This window comes from Pestalotiopsis fici (assembly GCF_000516985.1).
Source record: "Pestalotiopsis fici W106-1 unplaced genomic scaffold PFICI_Scf_9, whole genome shotgun sequence".
Lineage (NCBI taxonomy): Eukaryota > Fungi > Ascomycota > Sordariomycetes > Amphisphaeriales > Sporocadaceae > Pestalotiopsis > Pestalotiopsis fici.
The window spans coordinates 1183123-1209351 of NW_006917099.1; the positions used below are offsets into that span (position 1 = coordinate 1183123).

Consider the following 26229-nt stretch of genomic DNA (forward strand, 5'->3'; position numbering starts at 1 on the left):
CCAGCATGAATAACCTGGCTATCGTGCTCGGCAAAACAGGGAAATACAAGGAGGAAGAAGAAATGCATCGATATATATTGGAGCTTAGAGAGTCTGTGCTAGGTGCAGAGCATCCAGATACACTCAATAGCATGCATGGCCTGGCTATTGTGCTTGACGATTCGGGGAAGCATAGGGAGGCGGAGGAGGTCTATCGAGAGACCATCAAGCTTCGGACGCAAGTTTTAGGATCGACCCATCCACTCACGTTGCGGACGAGCAGAAATCTCCAACAACTTTTGGAAGATCGCAAGGAGTATCACCCAGAGGAAGTTTCTAGTCCGAGACGGTCATTTGACCAAGCATTGATAGATCGTGAGGAGTATCACCCAGAAGAAGTTTCTAGTCCGAAACGGTCATTTGTCCAAGCATTGAAAGATCGCTTGAGACATCACAGGGCCAAAGGCACGGGGAAAACATCAAGGAAGTCTGCTGATCTGGGATAGTGAGCTTTTGGACGAAGAGAATGGATCTCCAAAGTAGAGCAATCTCACTGACATTTTTCACATCTTGTCTCGCAAAGTTTGACTAGTCCTAGTGCAGTAGACAAGTTTGATTCCGGTACAGCTTTCTCGACAGAGTCATTTCGCTGAACCATGAAATTTTCATCTGAGGAAGAAAGCCCTGAGTTTGAAGCATGTGCACACCTTCAACCCTCGGCGCACAGGTCTGTTCGCGGAAATCATCCTTGGGCGATTTGGGTTCCGTCAATGCCTGGACTCTGCTCAAAGTGTCAGGTCTGGCCAAGTCGGTTATAACAAGGGTTCAGTCAAGATGAACGACTGTCCGTATCTCAGTCAAAGAAGGGAACGTGATCCCGATGATCAGACTAGGGTATCTGGGATTGGTCATGGAGGCAGCTGTAGAAAGCGTACCGGGACGAAGTCTTTCAAGAGGACAACGATCGTCTGCCCATGTATGAAGCGCCATCCAGTCAAGTTTTTCAACTGGAGGACTTGTACAGGTCCTGGCTCTGATGGGATGAACAGAACAATGGAACAAAGTGCCGAGACTCGCGGCCTATCTGCAAATGAAAGGTCCAGTCCAGCTTGTCGATGATAAGCCAAATCCCAATTCACTTATAGAGCCAGTCATTTGAGATGGTGGCAGTTTGTAGGAGATTTTCAATCAATTTGTCCTATTCCAGACGGACACGCTTTCCGCAATGTCTGTCTTTTGGCTGAAGTTTGGTAGTCGTCAAGTAGCAGGACGAGTTTCTTTTTATGAGTCTGATTGAAAATAGATATCGGAAAGAATATTGGCGGCTCGTCTGGAGTCAGCGTCGTTGTCAATGCTTACCCGAAGATATCTATAATATTCACCTTTGCATCCTCAATTTTTATTTGTTGGTCATGGTTTCGAAGTCGCAAATTGATTTGGCTGAGCTCAACAAACTGGCGAGATTCACATGGCCCTTGATTGGCCACGGCCCGACTTGGCCTCGACTCTAGGGCAGTGGCTCGATCGCGGAGCGTCATAAGACGCTTGGCATGTAGTCCGCTCATGGCGCCTAGCTGAAAGTGCGAGTCTATTTCAACGACACCTTGGCCGGGAGAACAGATGCGCCGCCATCATGTTAGCTCACGTGATGGGATGTATTAGGCACTCAAACCCTCAGAGGCTGTTGGCATCTCGAATTCTCCGCTTAAGCGACAAGGCCTGGGCAATCTCAATTCAGAGTCTTCAAGTCTCGAACCATGATAGGAGGATGAAGAAATAGTAAACGCAGTCATCTCGTGTAATAGCTCCAAGAAACGCAGGCGCGGACACGGATTGGTGGCCTTGTCACTTGTGTGCGCAAATTATCCATTTGCCCAGGTTCTCCCTTGGCAGAATCCTAGGAGACGACTCTAGAATATTGGCATACCACTTGGGGCTGACCACCGTGGGCCAACCTAACCCAGGTGCGTAGGAAGTAATCTCGACAGTCGTTGTTCAGACTGGCACCTCAGTCGGGCGTCTTTGCCCGTTAAGGTCATGGCGTTGGAACAACCGGGATTACGCCTTACTGTGTACTTGTGTGTGTGTGTGTTCGCCTAGGTAGGGTGATCCCCTTTCCCTTGGGCTAAACCTCCCTAGCCTACCTACCTACCTGCATGCACATAACTCCGTGGTAGCCAAAAGACTTACCTGCGGTAGCCGTATGCGCATCCGCGAAACGCACTACGCCGCGGTCGTGCGCCGTGGGGATGATGCGATGGTCAGCTTCCGCGTTCGAGGAAAGACCGGGGTGGCTCTCCGTCTGTCTCTGTCTCTGTCTCTCGTTTAGAACAGAACTGCTCAGCTCCCGCAGGATTCTCATCCTGGTTGAAAATCCCCAAACGGCCGATCGAAAAAGACGACACTCCTACTGTGTAATGTCCCCGGGTACGTCTAGTACCGTAGGCTGCCAACGATTACCTCGAAAGCAGTAGCTGGTTCATTTGGCTTGACTTGACATATTTGGTTATTGACCTTGAATGAGGATTGAGCGTGAGCTAACGCCTGCTGGTTATGGTGATAATGTCCCCATGGTAAATAATACTCTGCTCATAAGAAGTAAAAGAGTCTCATAAGATGACAATGTAGCGCGTCACTTTTTGCAGCTGCTCGTTTGTATAGGTGACAAGAATGTATGCACCGATGGCCTAGTTGAGCAAGCTCTGACGATTGCGAAGAAAAAACGCAGAGGGGCAAGATAATAATAGCCGTATCAGAGTGACCGATCCATGCTTATCATCTTTAGTTTCTACTCATCGAAGATCTTTGCCCAAAACACAGAACAAGCTCATGATTCCTATCGTTGGCAAAGCTTGGTCTTGTTCAAAATTATGATACTATGGATCTTGCTGCTCGAAAAAAAAAACTGCAGCATTGTCCAGCTCTAATAAGGTTAATTGTTTTCAGATGAAATGGACAATTTTGGTCATTTCAGTAAACCTCGGAGCGACCGCTTGAATAAAGCTAGAGTAGACCCAGACGTTTGGGTTCCGTTATAACCTACTGCCTTTCTGGGACGCAGCCTAAATCGTCACGTAGCATTCGCGGGTCAGGCCACTTGGTGTTTGTGTGCTCTCTTGCAGATTATTGTAGCATTCAACGATCCAATGATCAGGTTCAGGTTGCTAGCCGCAGAAAAGGGATTTTGCAGCAGGACCGAAAAGAAGGATTCTAGAAGCAATAGAAGGGCGATAGAAGATATTCATGTGGAGGCAGCGCCGCATTTGCCTGGGTCATGGCGACTTACGACTGGCCGAATCTCACCAGGCCAATCTTGTTGATGGAGGGCAGCTCTGCATAGATGAGTGGCGACTAACCAAGGGCATGCATGAAAGGTGTCGCCATGGCTGACGGCTCGCCATGTCGCAGTACAGGCTGACATGAGCACCGTGGTGTGGTAGAGCCAGAACCTATCACAACAGCTGGCACAAGTACAGTTGTGTCTTGGCGAGACGGACTTAAAATTCTCGGCATATAATTGGGTGGCATCATTTAATGAGCGCGTCGGAGCCGGATGGGCTCGTTTCTAATGAAGACCTCACCACTGGCGGAAGGTCCACTAGAGGTTATATGAAGAGGTTCCGTCTTGGGTAGGTAGGCTTTCATAGTCGATCGGCGTATTGGGGCAGACAGACTAAAGGTGCTGAAACGAGAAGGCTCATGGGCGAGGCCCCATAGGACAAGAAGCTTGGCCTAGGTACCGACGGTATGGCGCGAGGTGGGCAGTCGTCGTCGGGATCGGCCACGCATGGTCGGGGCAATATTTCCAGATAGGAAACCGAGTGGCAGACTGGCCATTTCCAGATCATCGCCTGTCCAAAAGTCTTGTTCAATCAGGCAAGGCAAACTCTGACAATTCAGCCAAGAACGCCTGGTTGGTTTGTCCGGGCGGAGACTCGGTCTCGAAAACGGGGAGTGAGAGTGAGCAGGTGACCTGACATACGAGCGCCTCGTCTTAATACCGGCGGGTGTGCCTTGGGACTACCTTGCATACATTTGGACGGGAGAGTCAATGGAAGAAGCCATCAAGCTGTCAGCCACAATTCCAGGTAGCTCACGCGGCCGTCAGCCGTCCCATGTGCAAATGGCAATTGGTGCTGCCGAGGCAACCTGACATAAGAGCATCACGGCACTTTTGGTCAATGGCTTGATATGAGGCTGTCTAGTTTTCTTCAAAACAACGAGATGTACGAGCAGGCAAAAAAGTCAAAAACAAGCCGTGATACATTCATTTCAACAGGGCAATAAGAGAGGGCATCAAGCAGGCAGACGGAACAATGAGTGCGACACTTTAATGTCAGGTAACACACACACGGCTTAACGAGCGTCCGCGCACCCGCTCCCTCTCACACCCGCGCACCTTCCTGATTGGTCTGGCGGCTTATCAGTAACCTGCAAGGTTGAATAGTGGATGATGGCGCTAGCAGGGGTTTGAGAGATATGACCGTGGCCACTAAAACGGCAGCAGGGGGGGGGGGAAACCAGCCCGGGGTTCCTCTGCCTAGCATGCTTAGGTAGCTTAAGCAGCTGTCCCAACTATCAGCTATATATTCCATGCAGCACTCTAGCCCGGGCGAGTCCTCGGGAGGCGTTTGCAGACCAATCAGCTTGGAGGGAAACGAAACAAGGACCCTGATACCAAGAGCTGGAAGCGTTGTAGAAGCACTGGCGACAGACTCTAGGGCCAGGCCGCCTACGTTGCCTACCGTCTGGTACCTGTAGTTAAGCTTTTTATCGTTCCTCGGCTGGAAATGTCGACGCGTACATGCATGCATGGACTTGGTAGTCAATCTGTCGGGGTTGCAACTTGATGGTAGGACTAACAGAAAGGACAAGATGTGCTCTGTAAATATAATCCCGTCTTATTTGTATTTCTTTCTCCATTCAAAATGAGTGTACACAATCCTGTAGCTGTGTTGCGGTAACTGTCTCAGAGAATATGTAACTGTGCCACATGTGTAGCCCATCATGAAATCTCTCCTGGGTAGACGACGGGACAATTGTAATGAAATGACTTACTACACTTTTCCCCCAGAATGGCACGCTGAAGGAATCGCAGCCAACCTTTGAAATCCCGCCATTAAATCCCTTAAGGAAATCTAGAATCTCGGAGATAACTGCGTGAATTTATGGAATCAAACTCGATTACCAGTTTGTCGAATCGACTGTTTTTTTTTTTTTTTATCTCCCGCACATCATTGCGACACCCGGCGCGGATCGAGCCTAGATAGCACGGCTAGTAACTCGTAGATAGACATAGGTATAATCTCTAGTCTGGCCAATCTGATAGCGATATGGGTCCCAAATGTCTTCCTTTCGGTCTCGCCTTGCACCTTTCCCAATGAAAACAGTCAAGTCGTGCCCCAGTGCTCGGAGCGTTTATCTACAAGTGACACCAACGCCCGAGCAATATTGTTTTCACACCCAAGCCCAGCTTGCATACCCTGGCCCAATCATCTGCCCATGTACAGGTACCAAAAGGACCCTGGCTGATATTGGATGCATCTCTTGTGCGACGGCGACTTTTGCTTGACAAGCTCTAGACGCGGTTGCCCCGGTGGCTCCAATGTACCTAGCCTCTACCTAGGACTGATGAAGAGCACCACTCCGTTCTTTTTTCCTTCTCTATTGTGCGTGTGCGGTGCTGACTGCCTTGTGGGAGGGAAGGAAGTACTATGGTGGTAGGTAGTAGGTGCGGACAGGGCCTTGTTCACTCAATAATAATGTATACCCATCCCAATCCCACGCCTGGGTTTGATCATCCTATTGCCCACCAATGCTGCTGCACCATCTCAGCCGACTGGAGTCGTTGTAGTAGCAGCAGCAGCAGTATATATCCTAGATTATTCCCTCACCCTCCATTGTCTACCCCTTCCGCCTCTTCTTTTCCTATTTGTTTGCCCTCGAGTCGCACACTTTGCCGACCGCCAACGCAACCCCATCCCGCGCGCGGCTGTCCCCGAATTAGTGCGAGGACGACTTCACCATGTCGACCGAGAAAGAACCCAAGAATACCGTCGACCCGACGCTCTACCTCAATGAGCCCGTCGATGAGGAAGTCGGTGTCACCAAGAGGGGTGACGCCCTCAGGAAGGACCTTAAGAGTCGGCACATGCAGATGATTGCCATCGGTACGAGCCCTTTTCGCCTGCCTCTACTACGGCCACTCTCCCACCAATATACCCCGTATCTAACATGAATACCTTCACCCAGGTGGTTCAATCGGTGCTGGTCTCTTCATTGGTTCTGGTAGTGCTCTGGCAAATGGTGGCCCTGCCTCCCTGGTAAGTCCCATAATCAATCATCATATACCAAGCCGGACTTTTTGTGACACCTAGTGTTATAGGTTATTTGCTACCTCATTGTCGGTTTGATGTTGCTCTTCACCATGCAGGCTTTGGCTGAAATGGCTGTGCTGTATCCCGTCAACGGTGCCTTCTTCACCTATGTTGTCCGTTTCGTTGATCCGTCGTGGGGTTTCGCCGTCGGTCTGGACTACGCACTTTCGTGGCTCACTGTCCTGCCTTTTGAGCTCACAGCTGCCTCTCTCACTATTGGTTTCTGGAGAAAGGATCTGAGCGTTGCTATTTGGATCAGTGTTTTCTTGGTCCTTCTCATCATTATTCAGTTCTTTGGTGTCCGTGGATACGGTGAAGTTGAGTTCATCCTGTCCATCATCAAGATCTGCGCCTGTATCGGGTTCATCCTCTTCGGTATCATCTACAACTGCGGTGGTGTAGGCGACCAGGGATATATTGGTGCAAGATATTGGTACGATCCCGGTGCTTTCAATCATGGCTTCAACGGTTTCGCCGGTGTCTTCTCGGTCGCCGCCTTTTCCTTCTCTGGAACAGAGCTTAGTGGTCTCGCTGCTGCTGAGTCTGCCAACCCCCGCAAGGCCATTCCCAAGGCCACCAAGCAGGTCTTCTGGCGTATCCTCTTCTTCTATGTCATCAACTTGCTGATTTTGGGTCTCATCCTGCCCTACGATGACAAGCGCCTGGCAGAAGGTTCGACCGCCAACACCAAGTACTCCCCCTTTGTCATGGCTATCCAGGATGCCGGTGTTCAAGTCCTCCCTCACATTTTCAATGCCGTCATTACCATCTCTGTCATTAGCGTCGCCAACTCTTGTACCTATGGCTCTACCCGTACGCTCCAGGCTATGGCTGAGCGTGGCATGTGGCCTAGTATCTTTGCTTATGTCGACAAGAAGGGCCGTCCCCTCTGGTGTGTGGTGCTTCAGCTGGCTTTCGGCTTTCTTGCCTACATTGGTGTTGCTGGCAACCAGGGAACAATCTTCAACTGGTTGCTATCTCTCTCGGGTCTGTCCTCCTTCTTCGTCTGGGGTTCGATTTGCTTGGCCCACCTCCGGTTCAGGGCAGGATGGAAGCACCAGGGTTATGGCCTCCAACAGCTGCCATACCAGGCCCCCGCTGGCGTCATTGGTAGCGTCATCGGCCTGATGCTCAACTGTCTTGCCATTATTGCCACCTTTTACACCGCGCTCTACGTAAGTCCTTGAATCCATCTCGAAGATCAATACGCCAAGTAGCAAAACTAACCTTTTCGATTTAGCCGAGCCCTGACGCCTCACCCGACCCCGAAGTATTCTTCCAGGTCTTCCTGGCTGCCCCGGTCTCCATTGCATTCTATCTCTTCTGGAAGATCTATAGCCGCGACGGAAGATTTTTCGTGCGCGTTCATGAGATGGACCTCAAGTCTGGCCTTCGTGCGCTACTGCCCGAGGACGAGCCAGTTCCGGAGAAAACCTGGAAGGGCCTGCCCATGCGCATTGTCCGCTCTGTTTTCTAAACGATTTGAAGACATGGAATGTCTCACACTGCGTCTCCTCCAAGTGGGAGGCCGTATATAGCATAGTATAGAATTGGATATGTGCCAGGCAGTCCCACTGCGACTGCGTTGGATACATGTGCTGGAGATGATGGCACGAGAAGTTGAGAGTTATCTAGCTCAAAACTTATTAAAGATACCAATACCCTACAACCTGGACAAATCAATAAAACCTTACCCATATTTGGGCACGCTCTACCTACAACTTGACATATTTCAACCTGAAGTCACTATATTGGGCAGTCGTTGAGTGGATTGACACAAGCTTTACTAAATTGATATTTCGACTACAGGGCTGTGTCTGGTCAATAGAGATATCTGGTAAGCCTTGCATTCATTGAGTTGAAATACGACAGGCTCTCTGTATATAATTCGAGCAATTGGTCACTATAATGATGGTGGAGCCTCGGATACGAATATTTATAGTCTGGTGGTTCATGAGTGGATTAAACATGGTATGCTGGTGAATGCTATCCACTTTGGATCACTAACCCCTGAAAGACAAGCCAGCAGAAGCAGTACAGTATAGTATTTGAGGCAGATCTATACGAGGGGACGTTTTGAGATTCGATAAAGTCTCAATCAATTCAAGAGTCTCTTATTGCGCCGTAAGTAAGATGTAATGAATTTCTGCCAAATGGCCATAATATGGATTCGCCCCCCTCGAAAATCTCAAATCATCACGTTATCCGGAGTATCCAACTCATGAGTATATGACTTGATTTGATTTCTATTTGTAGAATATTCGACAGAGATACTTTTGTATACACTGGTTTTATAATATCATTATAGGATGAAAACCCAAGAGTCAGAGGTTATACTATAATTATAGTCCTTTCTCTAATTGCCGATTGCGGCCAATTCTTACTAATAGGATGCACATGCCTGAAATATAAGATTTCCATCTATTGTTTTCTTTAATTGTATTGCTTCTCTTGTGAATGATTGTTTAATTGTATCATTTGATGCATCCTTTAAATTTCAAGCATCCCAACTTTAATGGCTGCATGGAATAAAGGATAGATTTTGAGCTTTTGTCTGCAGTATTTATTAAGCTGGACTGTTGCTGAACCCCCTTATCCCTGATGACATTTTTAGCGTCTTCCCCCCTGACAGCGAATCGTAGTTCCCGCTGAATTCAGCGACGCTATCGCAGTTAACGTGCAGCGCAGCGACTCAGGCAAACAGGCGCGACCATTGTTCCGGCAGGTAGGGGACCCAATTGGTCCCGCGCCCGCGCCCCTTTGTGGGGGGAGAGGGACAGGAAGGATGGGCACCGCCGCCTTTCGCAATACGTAGTACGTAGTGGTAGGTAGCAACAATAGCGCCCCAAATCATGGAACAGGAACACCAACGCAGGGTCGGCTGTCGTCGTTTATACAGCTCTGCAATTTTTCTGTGATTCCTTTTCCTCACACAATCCGTCCTGGTTTCTGGTCTTGCCCATTCGATTTTGGACAAAAAGGGAGAAAAACAAAAACTAAACCTGCGAAAACGAGAAAAAAACCAAAAAGTAAGAGCACAAACCAGATTGCGGCCACCCAAAAACTTGTCCCTCCTTCAATGCCTCCGCCCGTCGATTAGGACGATTGAACTGAGCCCCTTGTCGCCAACTTCACAACCCAAGTCCAGTCGCTCCGTCCCACCTCCCAACCGGCCAGGCTTCAGCAACAGCTCCCATCCCCCTTCAACCCGCCCAACCTGATAGAGTCGCGAGAGCCTCAGTCACAATGGCACAGTATGGGGGCACCATGCCGATGGCTGGCCCTCGCGCTGGGCAGCAGGTCGCTTATGCTCAGCAACAACACCCCGTCGTTCCCATGCAGGCATCGAATGCGCCCGCCGGCACCTTTTCCCCTGGCACCAAGATCCAGGTCGGCGAGCATCGAGTCGTGATCCAAAAGTATCTTTCCGAGGGTGGCTTTGCACACGTTTACCTGGTCAAGCTGCCCAAGCCCGTCGACGGCACCGACCTGGCCGTGCTGAAGAGAGTCGCTGTGCCGGACAAGGAGACTCTGCGCGGCATGCGCACCGAGGTCGAGACCATGAAGCGCCTCAAGGGCCACCGCCCCATTGTGACGTACATTGACTCGCACGCATCCGAAATGGCTGGCGGCCGTGGCTTCGAGGTCTTTTTGCTCATGGAATACTGCGACGGCGGAGGACTAATCGACTTTATGAACACCCGCCTGCAACACCGCCTGACCGAGCCCGAGATCCTCAACATCTTTACGGATATCGCTGAGGGTGTGGCATGCATGCACTACCTCAAGCCCCCGCTCCTACACCGAGACCTCAAGGTCGAAAACGTCTTGATTACCATGGTTGGGTCTAGGAGGAAGTTCAAGCTCTGCGACTTTGGCTCGGCCGCCGCTCCGAAGCCGGCACCTCAGAGCATCGTCGAGTGCCGCCTCATGGACGAGGATGTTCAGAGGCATACCACCATGCAATACCGCAGCCCCGAGATGATAGATGTGTACAGAAAACTACCAATAGACGAAAAGTCGGATATATGGGCGTTGGGCGTCTTGTTGTACAAGCTCTGCTACTACACGACCCCTTTTGAGGAACAAGGACAGCTCGCCATCTTGAATGCCAGCTACAAGTTTCCAAGTTATCCAGTCTTTTCTGACCGGTTAAAACATCTCATTGGTAAGTTGGGACAGCTGTATATTCCACTGCTTGCGTCGCTAAAGTTCTACCGCAGCTTCCATGTTACGAGAGGATCAGCGACAGAGACCAAATATATACCAGGTGCTTAAAGAAGGGTGTCTCTTGCAAGGACGTGAGGTCCCAATACACGACGTAGGTTTATCCATGTCCACTAATGATCCTTATTGACTAATTTAATCAGATTTATGCAAACCGGGCTGGTTCCGGAACATCCCACTCATCATACCAAGCACCACCGAGTGGAAAGAGCACACCAGTTGTCGGTGCTGTATTTGCGCCGCCACAAGAAGAAAAGCAAAAGATTCCCGAGGTTGTTCCAATGAGGCGTGGTAGGCTGCCCGCAGCATCAGCCGCCCAACCTCCAGCACCACAACAGCAGGCCTCAAAGCCAAGCCCGTCTCCCATGAAGATCACCAATGGTGATCCTTTTGCGGCACTTGACTCCAAGTCAGGCGCAAAATCGGGCAAGGCAGACGAGCTTTCATCCAGGTTTCCCACTCTGGATCAATTCTCTATCCTGCACGACCAAGGCTCCAAGTTTGAATTTGACAGTCCGGTGTCACCGCCGCTTGATGGCAGTCAAAGAGTGTCGGCGAGTGTAGCAGACGCTGCATTCGCCATGCCGCAGGGAACGTCTGCAGTGCCTCAATCTTCCAACAGATTGTCGGGCGACTTGAGTAGAGTAAAGTCTCTTGCCAACTCGACAACGACGCCTCCACCAGCTTCAGCCGGCAAACCACCAATGACGCAACCAAAGCCAGAAGGGGGTCAAATGAGCCGGGCTTCGGCAATCATCTCGAGCAATCCTGAATTGCAAGCCATTGCATCTCCCCCGCCCCAAAATGTTTACCAAACACCAAGTCGTCCAGCAATGGTTTCCACTGGTACCATGACTAGCACGCCGCCCCCTCAGGAGCTGCCAAAGCGAGATTATCCTCCGATATACCGGTTCCCGTCTTCGGACCATCATCGGTCATCAAGCTTACCGCGTCAGCCAGAGATTGGCTCGCCACAGCTAATGCTAGACGCAAATCAACAGCCAAGGCCCGGCGCAAGCCAACGGGTTCCTTCCTTTCAAGCACAGGCTGGTCACTTGCGTCACCCTTCGTCCTCGAGACCATCACTTGAGGGTGGCCGCCCCAGTGTAGATCTCATGGAACCTATATCAAAATCCACTTCTCAGTCAGGACGCCCGAGACCGACCAGTACCTACTTGGAGTCCAATTTGGATTTCCTGCGAGAAAAGGAGGCAGCCCCTCGGCCCTTGAGATCTCCCAAACTTACTGGCACTTCAAGATCATCTCCTGCTTTGGATCCTCAAGAGGATACGGTTATTGAGTCCAACGTGGAATTCCTGCGTTCAATGGAGGAGACGGATAATAAAAGAAAAGACAAGAGTTCAAAACACAGCAAGCGGTCCAGCTTGACCTCGTTGTCTGGAACCAAGAACATACTTGCTACTAAATTCGGTGATGCTTTCAAACGATTCGAGGGTGGCGGCACCTCGCAACCTGCTCGTACGCCGTCGCCTTTCAAGGATCTCGATCGAAGCGAACTGACTCCCATTGCCGGTTCCGAAGCCACGGACAGTAAGAGTGACGATGGCAGACTCCTTGGAGATCAAGAAGACATGACACCGGAACAGCGACGAGAGGCCGAGGCGAAAGCCTTGGCAGAAGAAGAGCGCAGGGTTGAGGCCGCAGCTGCTGAATATCGCCAGCGAATGGCCGTTCGGGAAACGGGTGGCTCGGCAACGGCACCTCCACGGAGCATAGGCGGTGTATCCCGAGCTGTCAGTATCCAGAACAGAGTACAAAATCTGTTGCAAGAGAGTCAAAAGTCTTCCAGCGCACCAAAGACGGCCGAGGGATACGGTCGATTCTCGGACGCAGCCGCGGCAGCGACTCGACCGGAAAAGGCCCTCCCGGACCTCCCCCGGAAGCCAGTCGGCATGACTACTGGGAACCCTCCTGCGAAACCGACTACCCCAAAACCCAGCGCGCCTCCGAAACCTACCCACCTAAACAGTATTCCCACAGGGGGCAGGATATCTCCGACCAAGCAACGATCGTCTGCGCCGGCTGTGCCTGGCCATAAAGCGGGCGCAACTGAACAGCTCGTGGGCCTCGGACTTCAGGGCCGACCAACTCTTGATATGACGGCCCAGGAGAAGGAGGATTATATCCAGGACTTTAGCAAGAGATTTCCGAGTCTCAGTGCCATAGAAATGGTTGAGCGTGATCTTGGTGCTGCGGATGCAAGGAAAGGGGGTCGTTGATTTCCAAAGAGCCCACGTCTGACGTGGATATCCAATCACACAACAGGTTCCGCGAGACCATAGAGGGATGAGAAAAAAAGAAGACAAAGTGTACATAGAATCTAGAAGAGCAAGCGCAGCACCAGTGCTCCGTGGCCCCAGTCTTAGGGCCCGGTATTTGAATAGCTAAATCGAAACGATTTACAAGGCATCCACGGTTTCTTTGGACACAAATGACAACACAAGACACCACACAAGTCAATAAAGTCATGATCTAAAGTGAATTCAATATGCCAAAAACTACACATCGTGCGCTAGCTGCTTCCTTCGCCATTGTTTCTAGGGCCCGGGGCTCCCGGCCCGTCGAGAAGGAGCTTTGGCTTGATAAAGTCCTCATCTAGTTGCCTAAACAAGGCTTGAGGATCTTGCGAAGTGAACAATTGCCGAATCGCAGCTGATGCGGACACTGGCTGTGCGTCTCGGTGTCCCGAAGTAGGGTAGTTGAAGACGCCAGTTTCTTCCTCCGATAAGCCGCTTGGCGTGAGAATGCCAGGGCTGCTATCTTTCCGTCTCGGTGGACGGCGAGCGGGTGGTGGTAGATCAGAAATATCAATATCTGATCCCAGATCCGAGTCGTCCGTCATGTTGCCAGATCGTCCTCCGAGAAGGTCACCCCGCTCCATATCCTCAGCCACCTGAACACGTGAAGTCTTTCTGCTGAGACTGTCAGGTCGGCCACTCCCGTCATAGGATGGTGAGTGCGATCCCGAAGCATAGCTCTTGCGCTTTGGTTCGCTATCTCTGCGCTTGTTGTGCAGGTTGGACAGGCCCACGGAGCCGTTTCTTGCTCTAGGTGTATAGCCAATACCGGTACCCGAACGTTTGTAATAAGAACCGCCAGGTGCTGCCTCAATGTCAAACTCATCGTCGCTGTCAACTTCCTCGACCACACCAGTTCTGATGCCAAGAATTTCAAGCATGCGCGCCGTTGTACCACCAAATATGATGACTGTAAGCACCACCACAACAAGAACTGTTGCTTTTAGGGCATAAGAGTTGTCGCCAGTGAGGAGCGCAGCAAGTGCTACACCGACAGCTCCACGAAGACCAGCCCAAAAGAGCATTGCCTGGTAATTCCGAGGCAACTCGTCAGTGACGTCTCGTCCACGACGTCTCGCCCTGTAGCGAATGAACCAGTTGATGGCGCTAGACAGTGGGAACACCGCGACATATCTAGCAGCACAGACTGCTAGAACTGTCATGATGATCAACAGAGGCCGGAAGCTCAAGTCTTTATCGGTAAAGAGTGAGAGTCCAAGGTAAATGAAGATGAAATTTTCGGACAATTGTGCAAGAACCTGAAAGAGGTACTTGGTACTGAGCTGAGTCCGCCTTGACATGTTGAAATAGGCATAGTGCTTCAACGTTATTCCACAGAACAGCAGCGACACGATACCTGTGTATTGTTAGCATGCGTTACACTACTAAATAATCCATGTGCGAAACAAATAATACGTACCAGACATTTTAGGTAGTGCCTGGGCAAGGAAATAAGTGGCATAAGATATCAAGACCACCAAGCAACTCTCAATCTGAGGGTATCGCCTCAGGTAGGTGAACTTTAAGATCAAGGCTGTAGAGACGCCAACCAAGATGCCGATGAGCAAGCTGCCAAAGAACGAAAGCAGGAAGATGCCCACACCCTCGAGGAAACTAAAGATGCCGTATGATGCCGCGGAGCCGCTCTTGTACTTTTGAGCAGTCTCGAAAATGACAATAGCAATGGCGTCATTCAGTATAGACTCGCCAAAAATGATTGTGTACAGCTTCGGGTCGACCTTGTAGGTGTTGAAAATGGCCAAGATGGTGACTGGATCGGTAGCCGAAAGCGTTGCGCCTACGGAAATGGCATCAACAAAGCTCATGTCAAGACTGTCCAGGGGCAGTCGAGTATACAGCCACAAGATGAATCCAATGACAACGGCAGACAGAAAGGTGCCGGCAAAGGCAAAGGTCAAGATGACGCCAATGTTTCGAAAGAAATTCGCCTGATGCAGTTCGTAGCCAGAATTGAGGATAATCGGCGGCAGTAGGAGATTGAAGAAGATTTGAAAGTCAAAGCTGACAAGTTGTTGAAGGGAATGACCTGTAGTCACTCGGAGTAATAAACCGACCGTCATGCCTATTGCCTCAAGTTAGCCATTCATGTCCAAGTTGCGTTGCTCGACTTGAACCACTGGGAGCTCGTCCAAGTATGGAGCTCTTACCGGCAAAGATGGAAATGACAGTTTCATGGACGGCTTGGACCTTCTTTTGCTGAAGCATGTAGCTTGTGAAGAAGGATATTATCAGCAGAACAAGTAGAATGAATAGTGCCCAAGAGGCCATGACCTCTTGTTCGGCATTGTCTCCTGCTTCCGGGTCTGTTTCTTCGTCACTGGCCCTCCCTGCATTTGTGATTAGCATGTATTTCCAACAGACCCCCGAATGCGCAACGGAGGAGAGACGGCGCAAACATACGGACGAGGTGGCTCAGCGCGGCGCCGGCCATGTTTGAGAGCATATTGCCGGTTTGTCTGCTGCCCTCTCGGGGCCTTTGGCAGGAATGATCCGTCCGGAATTGCTATGCGATGCGTCTTCAGTGCCTCGGTAGATGATACGCCAAGGTCATTCGGATTCTAGATGGAAAAGCTGGGTCGTGGGGCATCTGATGCGTCGTGGCAGATTCGTCCCAGAAAGAGCGCTAGGTACGTCTGTTGGGAGCTCGGTACAGACTGTCGCAGGAACGCGGACTCAGATGGCGGGGAGGGTTCAATCGATATCGTGCTGCGCTGTCGAGAGATCGCAGAAGTAGAGAGATGCCTTGGTGAGGGGTCGGATAGTAGATCAATGTCTGCCTGCCTACGACTTGTATGAGGCTGTTGATATGTTGTCCGTTTCTCCAAAGTCGCCAGCTATCATCTTTTTTTGGGGGCCCCTGGGCAATAGCAGGCAGGCGCAGCCATTGACGCGCGAGCTTGTCCAAAGTTTTAGCGGAAGTTGCTGCCGTGTGGGTCCTGAAGCGACGGCGTACGTATGTAAATCTTGGGTAGCTCCATGTGCTGGATACGCACTAAAATGTCCATTGAAAAGTACTTGCAAATCCAGGTACCTCTGAGACAGACGGCGGCTTGATATTCTGAAACATTTAATGCTGACATGAAATATTCGATTCATGGCAGCTCGAGTCGTATTCCGTCCCAGGCAAACAATCCAAACTTTGGACAAAGATAACGGATAGATGACAGGGTGTCTTTGGGGTGTGTCCTGCATGTACAGTGTAGTGTAATTTGGGTATATTGACTTGCATACAGTTCCTAGGCTTTTAATATCTAAATCAAATCGACATTCAAGGTGCTCCAGTACCCAGACTCCTTGGCCATGCATATCACACATCAATATAGAGAAACAAAGTGTCTTGAACCCTAAAGTTCATCCTTCATATGTCTACATGTGAGGGCTCAAGGGACTCTCCTCACCAAGTATATCACAGTTTGGGACAAAATCTTAACATCTCCTGTCAAGCTTGTCTGGTGCCCCTGGAATGGTTCATAAATCAGAAGGAAAATAATGCATTTCTTGTCCTTTTCACAATTTCTGGGCCGGGATGGTTTGTTTGTAGTCGAGACATGATAATTGAGATTATTCTAGAGAAATGATCAGCTTGGCTTTATATCGACCTGCAAGCCTGCCCCTCCAAAAAACAGCTGCCAACTCCAAAAGCCTGGCCCAGCGGCGCCTCTCCACTTTACCTCTCCCCACGATCTAGCCAGAGGTCGGGTGTCGGCGGCTTAGGCCCCTGCAATGTCCGATCATGTTGATGTAATAGCATTGACATTCATGGATTCAATCCGTATTACCTCTCTATTCGATTCCATCCGCTCCTTTCAAGAACAACCTGGAGACGGCAAGAAAACGAGTGCATCCTCACGCATCACAGCCTACCAATTAGGATATTCATGTCTGAAACACTTGTAGTACAGGCCCAAGTTGCACCACAAGCGGTCATCTGGTAGTGTAAGAAGCCACGTTCGCCCAGTTCCTCTTCGTCTGTCTTTTACCTTGACCCCACGATCTTATTATGATCATACCCCAAAAGGCGTTTTACCGTAGCTCATCAACCGATGGTCGCGTGGCATCCTCTAACTTGACCGCCTGACAGCATTGCCTTCTTCCCCATCCGTGCATCGACCACCTCGACAACTTGGAACCCATTGGAATGTTCAGGTATTCAGGCTTGTGTCTGGGCTACTAGACACGTTATATATCTTCTGGGATTGGCCTGCCGGTTTAGCTTTGAGACCGTGCCATCTCCGTTGTCACAACCAAGGTTTGGCTAAACCCGAACGATACTTGACTTGACCGGCAAGCACAGGCACTCGGCCAACATAAAGTTAAGCCTCAACGGACTACCTTCTTCTTACTGCTGATGCCGTTGCTCGCTCCCAGCCAACCCGAACCATTATTGCAACAAGTTGATAAGACCTTTGGTCCGACTGTTCAACTCGCTCTTGCTCCTCCTCCCATTCCGCGTCCTATCGCCATAGCTCCCTCTATTCGAGTATCATAATATAAACGTCACACTCAACGGCCCGAAGCAGGTACATTGCCACACTGCAAGAACGCGCCCAGCAAACCTTACATATCGGCTTTCAGACACCGAGCAAGCTTTGGGTCTCGAAACCCGGCAGACTCCGGTCTTCATTGCATGGCGTCGTCATTGTCTTCGTCGTCGTCGAGCTCGTCCTCTAGCCGTGCGCCTTCACCCGTCCGGCACAATGCCAAACCTCCCCGAGGCATTCTAAAGACGCCCAAGTCAACCAAGTCGAGCGAACAGACACCTCTGCTCTCCTCGAGCACAAGAGAACAAGATGCCGGCGCCCGGCCGCAGCATGACGATGACAGCCAGGCGCACAAGAGTCTGTGGTACATTTTGTTGTTGACAGTGAGCATTGGTGGCTTGCAGATCGCCTGGTCTGTAGAGTTGTCCAATGGCTCGCCATATCTGCTGTCTCTTGGTTTGAGCAAGTCACTCATGGCTCTAGTCTGGATCGCCGGCCCTCTTAGCGGTACTCTTGTTCAGCCGTACGTTGGCATGCTGAGTGACAACTGCAGGTTGTCTTGGGGGAGACGCAAGCCGTTTATGCTGGGAGGTGCCATTGCCACGGCGATATCGCTTATGCTACTTGGTTGGGCCAAGGAGACGGTAGGAGGTCTGCTCAGTCTATTTGGTGCCGATCCCGACAGTCACGGCGTAAAGACTGCTATACTCGTGGTGGCTGTGCTCTGGGTCTATGTACTGGACTTTGCTATCAACACGGGTATGTTGCATTTACCAACAGGCGTAATAATTAACTCGGCTGACAATGTTATAGTACAAGCTGCTATTCGAGCTTTCATTGTCGATTGCGCCCCCGTTCATCAGCAGGGTAAGTCCCGTTCAAGTTTATTGAGCCGCGCATTTCGCTCATGTTGTCACATTAGAACAAGCCAATTCAATGGCAAGCAGAATAGTGGGTGTTGGCAATATCGTTGGCTATCTGGCTGGCTACGTCAACCTCCCAAAATACTTGTGGTGGTTGGGCGACACCCAATTCAAGATTCTCTGCGCGATTGCGAGTATCGCCCTTTGCGGTCTGGTTTTGGTCAGTGTTGTGTTTATCCCCGAGAGAGATCCAAACCTGGACGGTCCTCCCCCAAAGAATCAACCGGGTGCCTTGACCTTTTTTCGGACCATCTTCACCTCCATCAAGCGCCTTCCTCCACAGGTTGCAAAAGTCTGTGCCGTACAGTTTTGCGCCTGGATCGGCTTCTTTCCCATGCTGTTCTACACGTCGGAATATATCAGCGAGATCTACATTGAGCCGTATTTGGAGGCCAATCCACACATGACGCCTGCCGAGCTGGACAAGCTCTATGAGAAAGGCACCCGCGTTGGTACGTTTGCCTTGCTCATCTTTGCTATTACGAGTCTTGCAACAAATGTTTTCCTTCCTTTCTTTGTGGCTCCGACCTATGATGGACCCGTGACTACAACTGGACCTGCCGAGGCGCCCGGCGCATTACCGCATGGCGACGAAAAGAAGAAATGGCTCGATTATCTGGTCATCCCCGGCTTCACCCTTCGGCGTGCATGGATGCTGTCGCAGGTCATCTTCTCCGTTGCCATGTTTTGCGCCGTCTTTGTCCGTACTGTAGAGGCTGCAACTGGTCTCATTGGCCTCGTCGGCATCACCTGGGCTCTAACGCTTTGGGCACCTTGGGCAATCATTAGTGCAGAGGTTAGTCGTCGAGATGCCTTGCTGCGAAGCAGACGGCAAGCGCAGCAGTCGCAAGCACAGGCGTTTGGCGGCAACGACAGTACAGAAGCCCTGCTTGACCAGGAACGGCGGTTGCACAACGAGGAAGATGTGGACAAGGCCGGTGTGATTCTCGGAATTCACAACATGGCCATTGCGTCACCCCAAATGTTGGCAACTGTGGGCTCGAGTATCATCTTTCGCATTTTTCAGAAGCCTAGGGGGACGCCAGGTGACCACAGTATCGGTATCGTATTTGCGCTAGGTGGTTTGTTTGTGTTGGCGTCGGTCATCTTTATTCACCGCATTCAAGACGACATTCCCGCCGAAGAAGTAATTGCGGCCGAAGAGGGCGAATCCCCAGCCGCTCGCCCAGGCATGCTCAGAAGGAGAAGCACCGCCCAAGCCACGATGAAACGTGCGGCACTTGCTAGGAGCTCTAGTTTTGGCGCAGGACTGGAATACTGAGTTTTCACAGGTACAAACTATCACGTGCACATGGCCGAACGAACTTGTAGGCGTTTTGGGGGAGCAATTTGCATGATTAGGGGCGTCTGGTTTCAAGAGAACGATACCTGTCATGAATGATGCTTGGAAATGTGTAGCTTGATTGATTCTTCAGGAGATGAAATCTCCAACAACTCAATAAACAATTGGAGTTCACATTGAATGTCACGAGATTGAAAGTGATGATTATATTGAATCATCACGCGGTGGGTATTCGGTTCCAATAGAGTTTGGACAGAGAATTATTTCTTCGCCTCACCCTCTACACCAACAACCAGATGCTGGGGTTCGCTTTTCTTGATGGGCATGGCCGATAACAGGCTAATTACTGATTGCAACCTTTGGCGCGGGAGCAATATAATGTCAATGGTTGCGAAGAGCACGGAGCCTCATGTCCGTGGTGCATCAGCACGAATCTGTCCAACCATTGCAGTGGATGCGGTCCGACTAGCCATTCTTTGATTGAAACATTAATTCTCGTCATCTCGAGCGTTGCAACGAAAGGACTCAATTGGTCTAGACTTTATGGGCCTTCCGGGCTTTTGGTAGGCGAGGTCTCGGTGCTTTTATAGCTTCACATTGGGGCCGAGATGATACTATACATAGACACGCCGTACCTTGAAATGGACAACCTGCTGGGATCTCTATATCTACACTCAACATCCGCCAAATCGGTTTTCAACGTTGAGATAGGATTTCTCACCAACACCCTTCTTTTCTGCCTCGAGGTTTCCGTATTCAGTTCAAGATGAAGGCAACAATCTTGCTCGCCTCCCTTGCCAAAGCAGCCGTGCTTTGGGACGGTCGATTCAACGACTTTTCAAGTAGCGCTGATCTAAACGTGAGATACCTCCACCTCTAGAGAAAAGGAAAACCAAGAGGCTAATACAAGCTCGCTTTCTGCTGCTTTAGAAATGGTCATGGGGAAACCAAGTCGGGCCCTACCAGTACTACATTCACGGCTCGGGCACGGTGGACAAGTACATCAACCTGGGGACCTCGTTCAAGAACCCCAACGACACGTCGTCCAAGCAAGGGGCCAAGTTCACACTCGACTCGACGGCGTACTGGAACGGGCAAAACATGCGGCGCATCGAGCTCATCCCGCAGACGACGGCGGCCATCAACAGCGGTAAAGTCTGGTACCACTTCTCCATTAGCCGGTCCGACACCAATGCCCCCAGCGTCAACCGCGAGCACCAGATTTGCTTCTTTGAGAGCCACTTCACCGAGCTCAAGTACGGCTGGATCAGCGGCGAGAGCGGCACCAGTGATCCGTACTTGCAGTTCATGATTAGCCAGAACAGCAAGTGGAAGACGGAGTGGAAGGCTGGTGTCTGGCACAACGTTGCCTTTGAAATTGTGAGTTTCCCCTACTTGACCCCTTGTTTTTCTGATGGTAACGACTTTGTTGACTGGTGACTTTCTCAAAGGACTTTTCCAAGAACACGGTCGGATTCTGGCATTCCGAGGGCGGCGCACCACTCACGCAGCTGGTGGCGCCGCAGTCGGCATCAACGTCGTCCAACGGGGCAGACTGGCACCTGGGCGTCCTGGAGCTCCCTCGCTCGGGGTACAGTGATGCCAATGAGGACTTTTACTTTTCTGGCGTCTACATTGAGAGCGGGTCTATGACCACTTCGGTCAATGGGCCGGCGGCTTAAGTCTGTAGCAAGAGGAGCGAGGTATAGTGGCGGCTGTTGAACGGCGCTGTAGCGCATGGAAGAATGTGAATTTCATTCTTGATTCCTTGAGATGAGAAGAATCCAAAATGCATAGTTCAGTAACCAGAGTGGCCGGTATTGGAATCTTGACTTTCATTACTAGTTCATGACCAAATATCCGTCAACAAAATAGCCGCTACCCAACAGTTTACCATCAAGTTCTAAACTCTTCTTGAAGAGATCCAGAAATCCAACTCTTCAAGCTCGTCAACATGTCCAAGAACCACCGCTCACCTAGCTCATTCCCACACCTCCACCACCATGACAGTAGCCGGCACCGTACTAGCCACCGTGGCCACGGCGCCAACAGAATCCGTAATCGTCTGCGTGACCACTGACCCGGGGACCGTCGAGGTCACCACGGTACACGCCCCCAAGATGGTCTGCGTCTCGCCCGGGACGGGCCCCTTGCCGAACTCGTAGCTCGTCTCGCCGCCCCAGTAGTAGCAGTACCGTGACCCTTGGCTGCAAAAGGCGTCGTCGCAGCTGGCGGTAAAGGACGAGACGGGTGGATGGGGAGGAGGCGGTGGTGCTGTTGCTGGGGCCATGGAGGACTCGGTCAAGGGCGGGTTGTCATTGTGCTCGAGGTTTCTTTGGATGAGGACTTTTTCCAGCGTTGTCGAGGCCGTGGCGCCGTGACCATGAAAGGACAAGAGAAGGGCGAGCGCGAGAATGGATAGCTGAGACAACATTTTTCAATGAGGCTCGGGCGATATACAGGGCACACCTAACGGCTCGATAGAGGTTCTCTGGCGGATATGAGTCTTGATATCTGTTTGAGACTCGGAAGATTGAGCAGCTGTCTGGCATTCTTTCATCAGACTCGCGACGTTTTTATTACGAGCATTTCTCCCCAGCTTATATATCGACGATTCAAGATTCCCATTGAGGGTGTCGTCAGCCTAGTCCGACAGTGTACTATCAAACACATAAGAAGTTTGCTTAAATGTCACTAGTATTGCCGCCGTAACCTCTGATGGAACGTCTCAACTCGGGTCATACAGAGATTGACAAGATCTGGCCCGACAGACTAGAACAATGTTGGTGAAACATATTCTTCGCCCTACTACCCTGAAAACACTGCGGCGAGCCGAACTGGCTATCTTGGTCGAGTTTGTCGTTGTCTACACGTCAGGTCTTTGGTCAAGTTTGAGATTTGTAGCACCGGTAGTATCGACTCGTGACTGGACTGAGCTTTCCAGATGGGACCAGAAAAATGGATTGACTGCATTCGTGGCGCTGTCAATGTAGGCAACTGTCTTGTGGTACACCGGAAGTAACTGCCAAGCACAACTTTTACAATATCAATCCGCTTGAGGGCCTTTGTGATGGAATCATGGCCAGAGCTTTTGAATATGGCTGTGGACAGAGTAGAATTGTACTTGCGGATATGTCTACTGCGTTTTGCATACCGAGATCCGTACCGAGCGAGGATGAGGCTTTTGATGAGATGTAAATTTGTCAAGTCTCGAGTAAATGTACTTGTTCGCATTAATTCCACTGAGCACGTCATTATTGGCAACGCTGGCTGATAATCTTGAACGAGATTTTGGTGGAATGTGGTTCATCAGTTTGGAAGATCTACAAGACCAACATCTGTCAAGACTTTTGCTACAACACCCACCATCATCCCGGGCCTGCTTCCTCGACTGCACAATGTTTCAACCAAATACAGCATACACATTGTGATAAAATGCAACAAGGATGAAATTTATATTGAATCATCACACGCATGATTGTTGTGAATAATATATTGCTTCAAGTCTAACCTGCCCTTGCACACAACACAAATCAACTTGTCTTTTATTATCGTATATTACTCTTGTACCAGTGACCGGCAATGACATCCAATGTAGTACGTCAATTTGACATGATAACTTTCGCACTGCTCTTGTATAAATTGCGTCTGCGGTCTATGAGGAGATGAACGCTTGGTAGATGTATGCCAATCCAGCATACATGGCAACAACATGATTCATCATGTCGTATAGATGGCTCCGAAGACGGGCAAGAAAAGACACGCTTCCTTGGCCGCCTTATCTTTAAAAGTCCTACATGACTACCCAACCGTTCTTGGGGCCACGATAAAGAACCAAAAACCTTCCAACGTGCTGGTCCAGTGTTGTCCCCGGGGCTCTGATGATATCGAAAACCTGTCAGCATATTCATGCTCGGGAAATTGCGAGGTCCCAACAAAGAGATCCCATCACGGTAGCGCTCCTATCCGACGCAGATGACAGGGCGCATTAGTCGCACCTATATTCTTCCACATGAGCTGCCTAAAGACATTTGTGCCGCAGATCTCTACATCTCGGGACTGCAAACAGGTAAGCGCAGACAAACACGATAGTTTCCTGGATATCATCTACATGAGACTTGATGATTCATTCCAATGTTCCTACTCAAAGTTGAAACAAGCGAAACATGTATCATGAACGTTGGATGGGGTACAACTCGGTAGCTCTAAGTTAGAACTCGGCATCAGAATACATCATGGTAGAGCAGTGCAAGAAGGTCTTTGGTTCATCTCAATGCAAGGAGAGAAACCACGGGCAGGATAATCATATCATGGATAAAGGTTGCCTTGCTGGATGCATTCTTTTCATCGTCATGTGGATCAAATCAGAGTACTTGGCCCGGTGGGCGGGTATCACCAAGGGTCCAAAGAATCAACATGATCCATTCTTTGATTCTCAAGCCATATCGCCTAATATCAAACTTGGCATGTTCCTTTTGGTTCTTGCATGACTTGAAAGTGGGGGGCACGTCCATTAAGCTCAAGTGCAACTCTATCCGGTAACGTTATCATTTCCCGGAAACGGGACACGTCTGAACAAGCGAAAAACCACAAAGATGGAGAGCGGCTGCCATCACCATTTGGCACCGTTGCAATACTAAAGATGCTGACAGGCCAGAGAAAGCCTCCGGGGCGCTACGATTGGAGAAGAGGAACCAGAAATAGCTCAAGTTGGGTTCGTTCAACTAGTAGTTCAAGGAAGAGGGAAAACCAGACAAGGGCCAAGTTCGGCACTGGTTTCAACTCAATCTCGAACACCACCACCACCTTACCCATGCGCGGGTTGGTGTCGGGGAGAAAAGACAAAAGCCTAGAGCAGCCCGTCTTTGCCCACTTTACCCGGCTTCGTATCCGCAAACCAAGAAAAGGACGAGAACAAGGGACAAATGCCCGCTCACCCCTCGAATGAAGTGCCGTTGAATTATGCCAGACATGGCAAGGGGCAGGGCAGGGCACCTCAACAAGATCCAGGGCTCGTCAAGAAGGGGAAAATGTCAAATAGAATTGCATTCACCGAAAAGGCAAATGTTTTCGGCTGCTACCCAAGACCTCCCCTAGCACGAGAGAGACCCTGAAGGCTGTACCAAGCATTGATCTATTTAGATGACAAGAAGCATTGACGGTGGTTGGCAGTTCATGTTGCGTAGCATCGAGGGCATAATGGTGACGTTTTGACGTGTCCTGTTTTGTTTTTGTTTCCTTTTACACTTAGCATCACAATGCCTCTCCTTCTGCTGTTTTGACAAGTGGCAGGAACGTAACACAAGATTTCGGAGGACCTGCAGATGAATGAAGTCGCGTGATTGTCACGAATAAATTTGTCTGGTGTTGCGGTCTCCCGGTCGTTACTCTCTTCTGCTGTAATGCGCAGTGTCAACCGGCTTTTTCTTGCCAGACAGTTTCCCCATTTGTTGTGCCGAAAAAACTGCCTCGTGTTATTGTCGGCCTCTCGGTATTCACCTTGTTGGTTTCGGGCAAAGACGAGATGCAGACATTTGGCGATCCTTTGAGTCTCTGCAAGTTGGTGCACATCGGATTGTGGGATAAGGTTTAATCGATGACAGGTAGATATAAAACACCTTGCAGTCAGTGGACTGGGATGTCAAGTCCCTACCTGCTTCGACTCGGCGCTGAGCGCAGAATCCTCGTGGCTAGCTGGACTAGGGGTGTACAGTACAGGGGGTTCTCGAGTGCGGACAAGGGAAGAAGTGGGCGGTGGGATAGGGTGCCGCAAGGGGCTGCTCGGCAAGTCAGCAACATCATGTTTGTCTTGTGCAAGTGCTGTAAAAAGTGCCGCGTCAAGCGCTAATACATAGTACGACTCCGCCGGAATGCGAGCCTCAGTGATTTGCACATCTACAGCAGATTATCGTATGATGTTTGATGGCAAAAAATGATCAGTCATCCTCGAGTAAGACGTTTCTGCCCTGGGTGCTGGCTTTTCTTAGGCGCTTGGCCTGCGCTTGCGGATGACCTAATCCACGGAAGCTTTCTTAATGGTTCTTTGCCATTATAGAGTTTCTGCTCCATGTATGTGCAACAACATCACCGGCACGGCAATGTCGAGATACTTTTCCACCGTCATGCTGTTTGAATCATGCCATGGAATCTGACTGGGTGGCATTAATACAACCGAGGGCTCACATCTATCAAAGTATCTGCCGTGGTTGCACTCGTGAGTTGTTTTGAGGACGAACCGTTGGCAGTCAAGGAACGGCGCGACTCCACGTAGTGGGTATTACGGTACCAGACTTGAGAGGCTCAGTCTGGGGTATAATAGGCCGGAATATTATCTGAGACAACATGTGGAATGACATAGTCTCTCTGGTGACAGGGTTTAATCGTGGCGTACCACGGTCGAATATGGTCCAGATGAGCTAGTGTCCATGGATTTCGAGCCCTCAACCGAGCATTTCATGGACAGCGACCGGAGCCGAAGTGGTGAATCTGCATGGCCTCTTGACATTTACCACATCACAGACCAATGCATCCCGACAGAGGATGGATCCATGTTGACAAGGTGGACTAGAGTCTTGGGGATTAGCGAACTGTCTGACAGCT

The 26229-nt window shown here is 50.3% G+C and overlaps 7 protein-coding genes across 7 annotated transcripts; 5 read left to right on the forward strand and 2 right to left on the reverse strand.

Annotated features, from left to right (window-relative positions):
- Positions 1–5: 5 nt before the first annotated feature.
- On the forward strand, positions 6–485 carry PFICI_11773 (uncharacterized protein; the record flags this gene model as incomplete). The annotated part of the gene is made up of 1 exon (XM_007840354.1): positions 6–485. One exon carries the CDS (start codon positions 6–8, stop codon positions 483–485), a length of 480 nt encoding a protein of 159 aa, XP_007838545.1.
- Positions 486–6004: 5519 nt separating this feature from the next.
- PFICI_11774 (uncharacterized protein) lies at positions 6005–7833 on the forward strand (the record flags this gene model as incomplete). Its single annotated transcript, XM_007840355.1, has 4 exons — positions 6005–6149; positions 6232–6302; positions 6365–7531; positions 7597–7833. 4 exons carry the CDS (start codon positions 6005–6007, stop codon positions 7831–7833), a joined length of 1620 nt encoding a protein of 539 aa, XP_007838546.1.
- Positions 7834–9602: 1769 nt separating this feature from the next.
- On the forward strand, positions 9603–12823 carry PFICI_11775 (uncharacterized protein; the record flags this gene model as incomplete). The annotated part of the gene is made up of 3 exons (XM_007840356.1): positions 9603–10524; positions 10580–10677; positions 10727–12823. 3 exons carry the CDS (start codon positions 9603–9605, stop codon positions 12821–12823), a joined length of 3117 nt encoding a protein of 1038 aa, XP_007838547.1.
- A 293-nt stretch (positions 12824–13116) lies between these two features.
- PFICI_11776 (uncharacterized protein) lies at positions 13117–15353 on the reverse strand (the record flags this gene model as incomplete). Its single annotated transcript, XM_007840357.1, has 4 exons — positions 13117–14258; positions 14322–14984; positions 15070–15249; positions 15323–15353. The coding sequence occupies 4 exons, from the start codon at positions 15351–15353 to the stop codon at positions 13117–13119; spliced, it is 2016 nt and encodes a 671-aa protein (XP_007838548.1).
- Positions 15354–17549: 2196 nt separating this feature from the next.
- PFICI_11777 (uncharacterized protein) lies at positions 17550–19608 on the forward strand (the record flags this gene model as incomplete). Its single annotated transcript, XM_007840358.1, has 3 exons — positions 17550–18162; positions 18217–18270; positions 18326–19608. 3 exons carry the CDS (start codon positions 17550–17552, stop codon positions 19606–19608), a joined length of 1950 nt encoding a protein of 649 aa, XP_007838549.1.
- A 787-nt stretch (positions 19609–20395) lies between these two features.
- On the forward strand, positions 20396–21311 carry PFICI_11778 (uncharacterized protein; the record flags this gene model as incomplete). The annotated part of the gene is made up of 3 exons (XM_007840359.1): positions 20396–20488; positions 20560–21009; positions 21081–21311. 3 exons carry the CDS (start codon positions 20396–20398, stop codon positions 21309–21311), a joined length of 774 nt encoding a protein of 257 aa, XP_007838550.1.
- A 299-nt stretch (positions 21312–21610) lies between these two features.
- Positions 21611–22063, reverse strand: PFICI_11779 (uncharacterized protein; the record flags this gene model as incomplete). Its single annotated transcript, XM_007840360.1, has 1 exon — positions 21611–22063. One exon carries the CDS (start codon positions 22061–22063, stop codon positions 21611–21613), a length of 453 nt encoding a protein of 150 aa, XP_007838551.1.
- Positions 22064–26229: the final 4166 nt, after the last annotated feature.